This window comes from Crocuta crocuta, unplaced genomic scaffold, assembly GCF_008692635.1.
Source record: "Crocuta crocuta isolate KB4526 unplaced genomic scaffold, BGI_CrCroc_1.0 scaffold218, whole genome shotgun sequence".
Lineage (NCBI taxonomy): Eukaryota > Metazoa > Chordata > Mammalia > Carnivora > Hyaenidae > Crocuta > Crocuta crocuta.
This window is the reverse complement of record NW_027533170.1, coordinates 9235035-9249078: the sequence shown is the minus strand read 5'-3', so window position 1 is coordinate 9249078 and position 14044 is coordinate 9235035. Positions and strand designations below refer to the sequence as shown.

The 14044-nt window shown below is 47.1% G+C and overlaps 1 protein-coding gene across 1 annotated transcript in view; it reads left to right on the top strand.

The window, feature by feature from the left end:
- The window catches only part of GFPT2 (glutamine--fructose-6-phosphate transaminase 2), a 48130-nt gene that overhangs the window by 20123 nt on the left and 13963 nt on the right, over window positions 1-14044 (top strand). The window contains exons 5-10 of the mRNA XM_077746264.1: window positions 573-631; window positions 1275-1409; window positions 3935-3996; window positions 6721-6800; window positions 7211-7328; window positions 12298-12461. Of these exons, the coding sequence (XP_077602390.1) occupies window positions 573-631; window positions 1275-1409; window positions 3935-3996; window positions 6721-6800; window positions 7211-7328; window positions 12298-12461 (618 nt within the window). The remainder of the gene's footprint in view (window positions 1-572; window positions 632-1274; window positions 1410-3934; window positions 3997-6720; window positions 6801-7210; window positions 7329-12297; window positions 12462-14044) is intronic.

Below are 14044 nucleotides of genomic sequence, written 5' to 3'. Positions count from 1 at the left end.
GATAATGAAGTATTTTCATCCCCCATTTGATATAAATACCAAAGCATGTTTGACAATACTGTAAGCCACAGGGCAGAGCTCTGTGTGTAGTCAGGTTGGTAGGTCCTTTTAACCTACAGTGTGGTGTATTTCCTCAGGTTTAAATTGTAGTCATGGGGCACCTGGGTGGCTCAGTCAGTGAGGCATCCAACTTCAGCTCAGATCATGATCTCATGGTTCGTGAGTTAGAACCCTGAACTGGGCTCTGTGCTGACAGCCTGGAGCCTGCTTCAGATTCTGTGTCCCCGCTTGCACTCTGTCTCTCTCCCATTGCCCCCCTCTCTCGTTCTCTCAAAAATAAGTAAATGTTTTTTTAAAAAGCAGTTTAAAAAAACTAAATAAATAAAAAATAAATTGTAGTCATAGTAGATGGTAAGATGTTCGCTCCCGTCACCATTAAGTGATGTGTGCTCACCAGGTGTCTCTGGGAGGAGAGCTTGCAGAGTTTCAGGCTGTCAAATCATCATCCTTCACTTCCAACTTGAACGTCACCTTTTCATAGCATTTCTCTCTTCACTAAACTTTTCTTCCAGAATTCGTTGTCATCCATAATGGGATCATCACAAATTACAAAGACCTGAGGAAATTTCTGGTAAGCTACTTCTGTGGTAACATGTAAGTCAAGTGGTGTCGGTTCTTCCCCAGAAACTTTCCAACCAGCTCATTTCCCTCCAGAAGCAAAGGCAGGAGCTGAGTGAGACCCACATCACTGCATCGGGCATAAACCTCATCCTGTCTCCGCCGCCTCCCCAGATCTTGCAGGAGAAGATAGCAGGGCATTTGCATGTCCCTTAGGGACCACCGCGGGTTCACATAATCAAAAGAACATGAACTTCCTTTTATTAAAGCATCTGTACTACCTAACATAACGACTCATACACCACATGGAATGTGGGGTGGGAAAGCAGACAGTGTGTGTCTACCGTACGAAAAGGTTGTGGTGTTGGTTGGGACGTGGGTGGATTTGACTCAACATATTTGATCATTTTGACTGCTGTTATTTTGCAATGGCCAGATTAATGGCGAGGACAGGCTTCTGAGGCAGGGTGATCTCAGGGAATACTAGAATGACTCAGCTGGCTGTGTGATTCTGGAAGACATTTCTTATCCTCCTCGTTTTCCTTGTTCTTATCTGAAGTTACTATGAGGATGGATCATAAGGGAGAAGAGGGAGCTGGCCGGGTGACATTATGCAATGACCATTATCTAACACTCTGTCCAACGAAATATTCCAGGAAAGCAAAGGCTATGAGTTTGAGTCAGAAACTGACACTGAGACCATCGCCAAGCTGATTAAATATGTGTTTGACAACAGAGAGACTGAGGACATTACGTTTTCAACATTGGTTGAAAGAGTCATTCAGCAGCTGGTGAGTTACCAGACCCGCCTGTATAAATAAATCACCCCTTCATTCCTTCACTTTCCAATAGTGTTTATGAGGCAAATTTGTGCAAAGAACCTGAGGATTGAGGATGGCTTGAGTACAGGAGCGCCTGGGTGGCTTAGTCGGCTAAGTGTCCAACTCTTGATTTTAGCTTAGGTCTTAATCTCAGAGTCGTGAGTTCAAACCTTGCGTTAAGCTCTGAACTGGGTGTGAAGCTTAAGAAAAAGAAAAAAGTCTACAACGTTTGGCCTTAAGATGTCACATCATGGAGAATTGAGAGAAATCCTGAGGTTTTGGTAGCCAACATCAAGTTTTAACCCTTCTGAATCTGTGATCGGAACTTCCCATCTGTGGTTCCTCACGGTGTGCTGCACGGGGGACCTTAGTTGTGGCAGGTCCTCTGTCATCGTGTCAGCTCTGTGTGCATTAGTTACATACCCAGGGTGCATCGAACTGATGTTGGAGACTCAGAATTGTAGTTTTTCTGCCTGTTTCGGTGAGGTGGTTGTTCATCACGGGGAGGAAATGCCCACACGTCCTTGCTGAGCAGAGCTGGAAGGAAGAGGAAATAAAAACAGCAGGTGTGGACTTTTGAGAAGTTTGATTCTAGAAAGAGTGTCAGGAAATGGCCCAGTGGCGGTGGGAGAGGCTTGCAGTTCTGAGGGAAGACTGCTTTGTGATAGGAGATATCCTATCAGGTCCATGTGCTGATCCAGGAGGAGAGAGATTGGTGATGTCCCAGAGGACTGGACCCACAAAACTCAGCCCCGAGAAGGGGTGCATACTGGAGGGATTGTCCACAAAGAGGAGGCAGAACAGACTCAGGTGGTGTATGAGATTGCAAGGGGAGTGCGCTCCAGGTTTCCTAGAGTCCATCCTCCTGGGCATCCGTGCCACCCAGGAGCTCCTCCGAGACAGGGGCAGCCTGGAGACAGTGTTTGGGGCCGAGAGTCTGGAATATTCAGTGTCAAAGGGCACAACACTGTGGTTTAAAATATATCACCCTCTGGCATTTTCAGAGCCTTTTTCAGAAATAAGTCTACTGTCAAACACTTTGCCCTGTGACTCCCATTTTTGGGAGTTGTAATTTAGAAGACATTTATAATAAGAGCCTGTCCCATATGTAGTACATAGTATAATATACTGTGTAATTTACGGTAAACCAGTTGGCTTTGTGGTGCGGTATCTCCTCATTGCTGTTTGTGATTTTAAATTTTGGAAATGCCTCCCCAGTGACGACCGGTGTAAATTTCAGTGATTTCTCTTAGCTGAAGCAGCAAGGGGCTCTTTGGGGCAGACAATGGGAAGTGTTTTTCTGTTCAGTACGATGTTCTTGTTGATAGAACTTGGCAGGGTAAACGTCAGGCCCCTGGGGTCTGCCTGAAGCCTCTTCATTTGGGGCTATTTGAAAGGCCCTTATAGGTCCTGGGACACTGACTCTGGGTCCCTCTGGCTGTGTGACTGAGTTGGCAAACTGGCCAAGGCACACTGGCTGCACGTGCCTTGGGTCTGCCCAGGATTCCAGAACGTGGGGTATTTCATATGGAGATCCAGACTTCTAGCTGGTCATACATAACCTGAGTCTACTAGGGTCATGGTAAATGTTAGCACAGGGTGGTCAGGACGTAGGAGAGAATTTTGCACCTAGGATTTAAATCGAGCACTTGGAGTCTGGAGTTAGGAGAACTAGGTTTGTTCTGGTTTGCACAATGCAACAAGCTGAAGCACAGAGGGCAAGTGACAGTCATTGCTAAAGCAATAATAACAACACTAATAACAACCCGTGCCGCTATTGGGTTTTCAATATGGCAGCCACTGTTCAGAGCACTTAAAGTGCATGAGCTCACATGGGGTGCCTGGGTGGCTCAGTCGGTTGAGCGTCTGACTTCGGCTCAGGTTATGATCTCACTTTGGTGAGTTCGAGCTCTGCTGTCAGCACAAAGCCACTTCAGATCCTCTGTCCCCTTCTTTTTCTGCCCTTCCCCCATTTGCACTCTCTCTCAAAAATAACAACAACAACAAAAGTGCATGAGCTCACAGAAGTCATACAAGGTAGGATTATTCTCATTTCCATATGCCATGAGGCGTAATCTAGGCAATTGCTCAATTAAGGGGTAGAGACAGGGTTTGAACCCAGGCTTTACTGTATATCATGGATTAGTCCCTTTCATTCTTACAGTCCCAGGGCAGGACCTCTGGCCACAGTCCTCATTTCTTGAGGCTCTAACTGTACCCCTCCACCCAGATCATCACAGAGCTGAGAATCACTCTTTGTGGGCCTGAGCAGGGGTGGGTTCTGCTGAGCACCATGAAATCCGCAAGTCCTGGTCTTTGGTTCTTCAGCATGGTACCAACCGTACTGCATTCGGCACCCTGAGGAAGAAACCGCAGAACCACCCACCGTGAAGAGTGACGCCCTCTGTGGGGCGGTGGGCCAGGTGGCAGCAGCCCTGGGGGCTCTGGCAGGGCCTGAGCACATTGTCACTCACTCTTGTTTGCTCTATTCACAGGAAGGTGCATTTGCATTGGTTTTCAAGAGCATCCACTACCCGGGAGAAGCTGTTGCCACCAGGTGAGGCAAAACACGTTGACATTTCAAGAACAAATAAATAAAATAAGATCACTTAGCTTGAGGCATAGGGGAGAAGTGAGACCGTGGCCTATGCACCCCATCATCACTGTGGCCAGGGCCTCTGATTTTTAAAAGGAAAAGCAGAAAGTTGTTTTTTTAATTTGAAATCTCCAGATTTTCAGAAGTTGACAACAAATTCAAAGTAAAAACAAAACTATACAGCGAGGGGCAGATCCAGGTTGCAGGTCAGTTTTGAAGATGCCTTCTAGAAAAACCTGCAAAATTATGAATGTGAGACTAGGAACAAGTGAACATTAATTTGAATGCAGTAAAGAAGAGGCCTTGAAGGCCCAAGCGCAAGCTTCATCACCTGCACAACAGGGTGTTCTAGGAATCAGCCCAGAGGGCCTGGGTCAGCCCGCATGTCCCTCTCTTAGATAGAGCCCCACAGTCCCCAGTGATGTGTGGATTCACACAATTGGGGTTGTGAGTGCCATCCTGTTATTTTATATTCAAATGAGCTGATTATCCATCTGTTCATCCATCCACCATCAGTCTGACCATCCATTCACGCATCTACCTGTCCATCTGTCCTTCCCTCCCCCCATCCATCCAACTGATATCTGTTGAACACTTGGTCTGTACTGAGTCCTAGGGATCGAGTAACACCTGACCTTGTCCTGCCTTTAAGGACAGACCTCACATTTGTGCAGGAGGACAGAGCGGGGCAGAGGGTGTTGATACTCCATGTTGGGGGCTGGGAGGCAATGTGCTGGGGGGTAGGAGGGAGCATAGGTGTCTGCCTAGGAGAGGTAGGCAGAAGGACCAGTGTGAGCAAAAGGAAGGGGCCTGGAGTGAGCTCAGCACTTTGGGGATCTGACCCAGAGCAGGCTGAGTCCCCTTCAGAAAAAACACAGAAAACACCCTGGTTGACGGCACAGATGGGGTCAGCAAGGACACACCACTCCTCGCTCTTCAAAGGAGCCCATGGAATGTGGCCCAGATTCTGTAATGAAAGCAGCGGCCATTTCCCAGACACTTTGTAAGCTCATTCCCCGTGGTAGCGGTCATGGGCAGACTTTCTGCTCATCCAGAAAGACAGACTGACACCTGCTGTGTACCAGGCATGGGAGACAGCAGTGAGCAAGGTCATGTACACTCTGCCCCTCGAACTTCAAGGGCTGGTGGAGAGTGAGGATGAGGGCAGAGGCCCTGCTCTGCAGGGTTTCAGGTGCACTATGGGCTGAAGGTTTCGTTTTGAAACCTCTGAGGAGCCACAGAGAATGCACTTGTGGCCTGGGAGACACAGACAGAATGAGGCTGTCCCTCATGGACAGTCATATTCTCTAGGCAGGAAATGATGAGAATGTATCATGATTTAATTTTTTTCCAGGATAGGAAGGAATTTACCACTCGGCATTTAATTCCTTCAATCATAAAATTATAAAAGACCCCTTGGTCCCTTTTAAATTTAGAAACCCCAGGGTAGCTGGGTGTCTCAGTCAGTTAAGTGTCCAACTTTGGCTCAGGTCATGATCTCACAGTCTGTGAGTTCGATCCCCATGGCAGGCTCTGTGCTGACAGCTCAGAGTCTGGAGCCTCTCTCTCTCTCTCAAAAATAAATAAACATTAAAAAAATTAGAAACCCCTTTTAAAACTCGATATTATCCTGGTATTACTATTTTAAATGAATGCAGAAGAAGGCAATGTGAAGAAGCAATAAAGCTTTATATTTCTAAATTGTCTGTAACTGCTGGCTCTGTAACATGGGCAACCTTTGGGATGCTTTGGGAACATTATTTGAGGCAAAGTTTAGAGAAATCATAGAGCTCAATCTATAACAAGAGAATCTGGGGGAGACTTTTGCCAAGAAAATTAGATAACCACAGTATTTTCTCATTACCAATGTTATAAAGAAAGGCTAGTTGAGCTGGCTCTCCATTGTACACACAGCCATGTCTCCTCTTTGCTTCAGATGTGATAAAAGATGGTCCAAAATATTCAAGGTGCTCACAGCACCTTCTTCAAAGCCACAGACTCTGTCTCCCAGCTTGGGGAGCTCAGATGTGGGGCTGGGAGAAGAAATACAAGTTCGAGGCTGCAGGAATTCCCGCAGGGAGGCAGTCACTGTCCCCTCTGTGATAGAGTCCAGCTCGTGCAGGTTGAGAGTTTGAAACTTTGCCCATGACACTCAGGCAGAGGCAAAACCACCCTTGAAAGCGTGTTATGTGGCCCACAAAGTTGAGCAGATCCAAATCCAGTCATCGGAATGCTCCCCAGAGCTGGAGAGTAGCTGCGCTAGGCAAAGGGGTGGGACAGGGGGAGGGAAGAGAATGTTTGGGCAGGTCCTGGGCGTCGAGGTCTCCCGCTTTAGAGATGGCAGTAAATGGAAGCCTGCTGGAGACACGGAGTGTTCCTGCATGCTGACAGGGCCTCCTAATGCCTCTGCCTCAGTGATCTAACCGTGTGGGGATTCACTGAGCAGGGAGGTGGGCACCAGGAAGGGGAGCCGGAATTCTCCTTCCGGTCAGTTAGTTGGTCCCTGCTGTAAGCCCTGGGAGCATCTTCCTGTGCCTCAGGAATCTGTCCTGTGGGATCTCAACAGGATGCTTTCCCCTGGCAGAAGGGCTAGATGCGGGCCCCCCTCCTCAGTGCTCAGAGGCCATCCAGCCCTGCCCGGGGTGTTGAGATGATGAGTAACTGGACTCCCTCTTGTTTCTACAGGAGAGGCAGCCCCCTGCTCATTGGAGTGCGGAGCAAATACAAGCTCTCCACAGAACAGATCCCCATCCTGTACAGGACACGTAAGTTTTTCGAGAAGGACTTGAACAGGGCAGGGGCTCTTGGGCTCTGGTCCAGGCTCCAGGTCAGTTTGTGCAACTGACACTAGGGTCCGTCTTTGCCAAAGCGTTTTATTATGGATATTTTCAAACGCATACACAAGTCCAGGGGACGGCATGCAGCTCCATTACATAAAGGCATCCGCACTCTGAGATGAGCGTTGCTTTGCTTTGTTTTGTTTGCAGCCATTCAAAAAGCTCTTGCGGCGGCCCCGCGCTATTTGGGGATCATTTGCACGATTTGGCTGACGCAGCCAAAGCTAAAAATTGCAGATTTCTCCCACACATATTCACAGGGGAAGCTGGCGCCTTGCTTCATGTTATTCAAACAAAAGAGTTTAATGTCACTCGCAATCCTTCCCTTCCTTCGCCAGGCAATTTCGAGAATGTGAAGAATATCTGCAAAACAAGAATGAAGAGGCTGGACAGCTCGACCTGCCTTCATGCTGTGGGCGATAAAGCAGTGGAATTCTTCTTTGCTTCCGATGCAAGGTAGCTAAACCTTGTTTCCTTTCTTTGCTGGGATTATGTAATCAAAAATGACTGGCCAAACACCACCATTTTCCACTCATCCCCGCTTTTCAGCTGTGCTCTGACAGCAAAGGCAGATTTCAGTTCTCTGTGACCCTTCTCCGAGAACCTTGGAGAACCACTGAGAGCACCCCGTGACCACTGACCTCCACAGCGTTTTGGAACCTGCACAGAATAATTGAATTATTTGCCAACAGTTTAAAAGGGGGAGATTTCACATAAAAGTCTAGATTTCTAGCTTCTCTGGAAAATCAGCAGATGTGAGCACACTGGGCTGTGGTCCTTCTGGCCAGGCTGTGCTCCTTTTAGCTAGCCGGGGCAGGTGCCTTCAGGCCTTCAGTCCTTCTCTCATGCCACCCGCCTCTGCCTGAGTCTGAACACTCGTTCAGGCCAAGACTTAGGAGGGCGGTCCAGTTCATTTCAAAGTCCATGTTCTCATTAACAGACAAAACAATACTTGTGAAATTTGAGGAAGTCCACTTCATATACATTTTGGTACAAAAAATTTACACACATCCACATACACATACTCAGAAAAGACCAAAACACTTTCCTAGTAGTTGAAATAGAGAAAACTACCATAGGGGCACCTGGGTGGCTCAGTCAGGTAAGCGTCCAACTCTTGATTTCAGCTCAGGTCACGGTCTCATGGTTTGTGAGTTTGAGCCCTGTGTCGGGTTGTGTACTGGCTGCTCAGAGCCTGCTTGGGATTTTCTCTCCCTCTCTCTCTGCTGTTCCCCCACTTGCTCTTGATCTCTCTAGAAAATAAACAAACATTGAAAAAAAAGAAAATTACCATAAACACCACCACCACCTCCTCCATCCAAACCCTTTTTATCCCTCCTTCCCACCAGCCTCTGGTGGGATCTTGCCATACCAGGGAGGAAGTGTGGAGGACACCAGATGAGATCTCCTGGAACACATGGAGTGGTAGGAACTTAGAGCCTTGGCTGCAATGTCTGGTTCAGCCCACAGCCAGCAACGTCCCTGATGCTGATGGGAAAGGACAGCGTTCCCCAAACTGTATTCCTTAGGGTACCATTTCAATGACAAGCTGATATGATTTCGGGGATTCTAAGGCACATTGATTTATAGACTTCAGTATCTGTCAGTGGCATCTGCAGTTATAATTTGCTACAGTTTATTTCTTAGAAGTGCATGAAATAATTGTGATGCTTCAAGATCAGCATTACCTTACTTTCAATGAAATCTGCTAAATGTTTCTTTAAAAAAAGGGAAAAAATGCTTGAATGCCTGCCAGGAGATGAAATAACTACATGTAGGCAATAGGACCATATGCTTTATTATTTTTTAATGTCTATTTATTTTTGAGACAGTGAGAGACAGAGCATGAACAGGGGAGGGGCAGAGAGAGAGAGGGAGACACAGAATCCGAAATAGGCTCTAAGCTGTCAGCACAGAGCCCGGTATGGGGCTCGAACCCACGAACTGTGAGATCATGACCTGAGCTGAAGTCGGATGCACAACCGACTGAGCCACCCAGGCGCCCCGGATCATATGTTTTAAAATCCAGTTGAGGGGGCACTTGGGTGGCTCAGTCAGTTAGGTGTCCAACTTCGGCTCAGGTCATGATCTCCTGGTTTGTAAGTTCAAGCCCCACATTGGGCTCTGTGCTGACAGCTCGGAGCCTGGAGCCTGCTTCAGATTCTGTGTCTCCCTTTTCTCTCTGCCCCTTCCCACTTAGGCTCTCTCTCTTTCTCTTCCTCTCAAAAGTAAGTAAACATTTAAAAAAGTCCCACTGAAAACCTGTTAGAACTAATCCTAAGGCTGGTCGGAGAATGAAATGTGGAAATCAGACATCCCAGCAGTGAGCTCTCCCCTGAACAAGGCTGCAGGACCATATCCACCCCGTTTCCTCTTGGGCCTCCTCATGTGACTGGCACAGTAAACCGTCAGAAGCCTTTCTTGAACAGAAACCAAAAAAAAAAGTAATCTATTTACCCAAGCTAGAAAAACTATTTTAATCCCTTAAAATAAATCTTAATAAAAATAGTCCAGAATCTCTTTAGAAAAGACTACAAAAGTCCGCCAGGAGAAACAGGACCAGATTTGAATAAATGTCCACATTCCTTGGTAAAAAGGCTTAATATTGTTTTTAAAAACTAATGAATGGTTTAAAGTTATTGTGATAATTAACAATTTTTTTCTAAGATAACTGACTCTCCTTAAATCAGTCTGCAAATTTGATGCTATAATTAAAAATCCTCGTGATTCCTTTGCTTGTTAGGCTTTGGGACTTGGAAAGGTGATTCTACAGTACATGGTGTGTAGACGAGTGTAAGGTGATTCTACAGTGTATGGGTCACCAGATATGGGTGACCGGTCCAAGTATGGAGACACACTGTAGAGCCTTCAGGGCAACAGTTGCCATGCTGAGGGCTTCACCAGGACGATCTCGCTAGCCACACCTGGGTGGCTCAGTTGGTTAAGCATCTGAGTCTTGATGTTGGCTCAGATCATGATCTCATGGCTCATGGGTTTGAGCCCTATGTCAGGCTCTGTGCGGCTTCGAATTTGTGTCTCCCTCTCCCTCTCTACCCCTCCCCCACTCATTCTCTGTCTCTGTCTCTCTCTCTCTCTCAAAAATAAATAAAACATTAAAAAATTAAAAAAAACCTAGAGACGTATGCATACACGTAAATGCAAACATACGTGTATTTAGCACTGCCTGGAGGGCAATACAGTATAAGCAGTGTTTCTCTCTTGGAGAGATTTCATCTCTCTTCCTCTTATTATTCTTTGTTTTCTGCCATTTAAACGTGCCTGTATATCGTTCAAGGTATTTTTTTCCAATGCAGTGGCTTCCCATCCGTCTTTTTTTAAATTAATTTTTTAAATGTTTTTTATTTATTTCTGAGAGAGAGAGAGACAGCATGAGTAGGGGAGGGTCAGAGAGAGAAAGAGACACAGAATCTGAAGCAGGCTCCAGGCTCTGAGCTGTCAGCACAGAGCCTGACACGGGGCTCGAACCAAGGAACCGCGAGATCACGACCTGAGCCGAAGTCGGACGCTTAACTGACTGAGCCACCCAGGCGCCCCAACTTCCCATCCTTCTTTGTGTGTCTTCCCAAGCATCTGTCTGGAGACACCTCTCTTAGGGCCATGGAATGTGACCACTTCTTTCTTTAATTTTGCATCAGGAATTATAAACGTTACGTTTTTGGCACAGGGCAGGTATGGGTGTGGCACTTGGTGGAATGAGGGTTTTTTTCTCCTATGGTCTTTTAAGTGCTACTTTCATGGGTTTTTTTGTTTTTTGATTTTTGTTTTTTGTTTTTTTACCATATCTATGTACCACTTGTGCTGTTGATTAGTTTCCTTTTTCACTTACCAACTTTTCTAACTCCATTTATGTTTAAAAGAAACTTTGTATTGCCATTTTGGAAGACAAAAATCATCATTACTTTCCATGCAGAGAAAGTTAAGCACAATGGGGCACCTGGGTGGCTCAGTCGGTTAAGCATCCAACTCTTTATTTCAGCTCAGGTCATGATCTCACCTGAGTGAGTTCCAGCCCCGCCTTGGGCTCTACGCTGATAGCACAGAGCCCACTTGGGATTCTCTCTCACTCCCTCTCTCTTTGCTCCTGCCCTGCTCCTGCACTCGCTCATTCTCTCTCAAAAATAACTAAATAAATAAATAAGTATAATAACCCCCATATTTCATTGGTGGACATATTTTGTACTTTGCTTTGAAACCATCATTTTTTCCTTGCAAGGTGCGTGCGTGCGTGCGTGTGTGTGATTTGTTCTGATGATTTTCCCACTGTCTGGATTTTGCTGAGAGAATCCCCCATGGTGTCATTTCCCCTGCCCACTGTATTTCCTGTGCACTGGTGTTCACAGGTATCTAGAAACTTGATCTCCTTCTGGTTTGATTTTTTGGAAGACAGTTTCATAGGTGGTGGTGTGTCCTTCTATCAGGAAGCATATATGTCTCGTTGTCTGTGTTTTTGTGCTATTAAGATTAATCAGAGGGTTCGTGGGGCGCCTGGGTGGCTTAGTCGGTTAAGCGTCCGACTTTCGCTTAGGTCATGATCTCGCGGTTCGTGGGTTCGAGCCCCGCGTCGGGCTCTGTGCTGACTGCCAGCTCAGAGCCTGGAGCCTGTTTCAGTCTGTGACTCCCTCTCTCTCTGACCCTCCCCTGCTCACGCTGTCTCTCTCTCTTTCCTAGAAATAAATAAAACATTAAAAAAAAAAAAAAGATTAATCAGAGGGTTCGTGCATCAGACAGCCTCACCTCTTGGTTTCAGCAGAGCACTTGGTGGTCCTTCCTTGGACCTATTAATAATTAGGAGTTCATAAATTGTTTATTCTGATGCTGTCATTCCTTCTGTATTAGCTGTAGTCCTTCCATAAAGAGAAATTTGCCTTCGTGAACGATGTGGTTATTCTGAAAGACAGATCAGATCAGTTTAAAAAGCAAGATAATTGTTTCATTCTTTCCCATTTCGATTTGGAGTAATGTGTTTGGTTCCTGGGAATTCTCCAAAGGTGACACTGTCTGGATCATGATTTGAAGAAAGCAGTCATAAAAGGCCATCTATGAGATAACTGGGGAATTCTGAACATACTGGGTATTTGATGATATGAAGGAATAACTATTAATTTTAGATGTGATAATGGTATTGGTCAGTTTAAAAATGATCCTTCTGTTTTAGAGATAGAAGCTAAAATGTTTACAGATGAAATGATACATATGCTGTCTGGGACTGGCTTCAAAATAATTCTAGGGAGAGGGTGGGAAGTGTGAATTGATATGTATAATGTGATGTCCCTGACCCTCCTCAAATATCATCTGATGCTACTGATGTGGACCCACACTGGGGAGGGGGGCAGTGAGTGACTGCCCTGTAGCTGTCAAGCAAGTTCAGGCTCCTTCTGTGACACCCGTATTTCCCTTGCTCCAGCGCTATCATAGAACACACCAACCGGGTCATCTTCCTCGAGGATGACGACATCGCCGCAGTGGCTGATGGGAAACTCTCCATTCACCGGGTTAAGCGTTCAGCTAGTGATGACCCATCTCGAGCCATCCAGACCTTGCAGATGGAACTGCAGCAAATCATGAAAGGCAGGTGTCCTCAGAGGGTCCGTGTGCAGCAGCCTTGGGTGGGGGGCAGGTGCTCGATGGGGGAGCTCCTGAGACTCTCCGTTCCACCCTGAATAGATGCTGCAGCCCTCCCACCTGCATGGTCATTAGGGCAGGGGTGCAGGTGGTCTGTGGCTTGCACAGCCCAGAGGAGGTGGGGAGCCTGGCCCCTCTCCCTGAGGGGGAGCTCCTGACTATATCCTGGCTACCAGTCTCCCTGCTTGATCAAACCAGTCCGTCATCTGCCTCCCTTTACTGACTCTCTGGGACACATTCTCACACCCAGACATCATTTCTTCTCTGGGTCAGAGGCCTGCAGTAACAGGGGTCAGTGGGGCACTTCCTCCTTTCGAGGACAGCCTTTCTCCCAACACCCCCATCTGCACAGGGCAGCCTGGGTAAACATTTAGGAATGTGAATCAGACCCTCTTATCCTGCTGCTTAAAGCCCTCCAATGGCCTCCCGCCGTTCTTGGAATAAAATCCACACTTCCTGCCGCAGCCCACAGTACCCCACGCCCAACCTAGCCCCACCTCACTCCACCGTTTTCCCACTATGCCCTGCCACCCTCCCCAGCCACCTCACTGCTACTTAAGCAGGTCAAGTGCTCGCTCACCTGGGGGCTGGGGCGGGGGGTGGGGCATTGCACTTGACCTTTTGACCATTCTTTTTTTTTAAAAAAAAAATTTTTTTTTTTAAATATTTTTATTTATTTCTAGGAGAGAGAGAGAGAGAGAGACAGCGTGAGCAGGGGAGGGTCAGAGAGAGAGGGAGTCACAGACTGAAACAGGCTCCAGGCTCTGAGCTGGCAGTCAGCACAGAGCCCGACGCAGGGCTCGAACCCACGAACCGCGAGATCATGACCTAAGCGAAAGTCCGATGCTTAACCGACTAAGCCACCCAGGCGCCCCTACCTTTTGACCATTCTACCCTGACCATCACCCCCTCAGAGAGCTCTTCCCTGACCCTCCTCACTTGTTTGCCTTATGGCACCCTCTGTGCAAGCCCCCGGCTGAAGGTGGCAGACGGAAACACTGCCGTGTTTGTAACATTCCTACCCTGTCTGTGGATACTTCCAAAGCTTCAGGCACACCACCTGTCAGGGGCCTCAGCCTGCTGCGGCCAGATCATCCTTTGACATCCTCAGATCAGAGTTCCATTCAGATCAGAGCCCTGGAAATGCATGTATGGCTGAAAAGGCTTTTCTTTAATACAGAAGCTTGGAGGGGATGGAAAAGAAATTCAGTTGGAATTTGTTGAAAGGAAATTCCAGTTCCGTTCAAATCAGAGCCCTGGATTCAAATCAAATCGAAAACCTGAAAAGGTTTTTCTTTTTTCTTTTTTTTTTTTTAAATTTTTTAATGTTTTATTTATTTCTAGGAGAGAGAGAGACAGCGTGAGCAGGGGAGGGTCAGAGAGAGAGGGAGTCACAGACTGAAACAGGCTCCAGGCTCTGAGCTGGCAGTCAGCACAGAGCCCGACGCGGGGCTCGAACCCACGAACCGCGAGATCATGACCTAAGCGAAAGTCGGACGCTTAACCAACTAAGCCACCCAGGCGCCCAA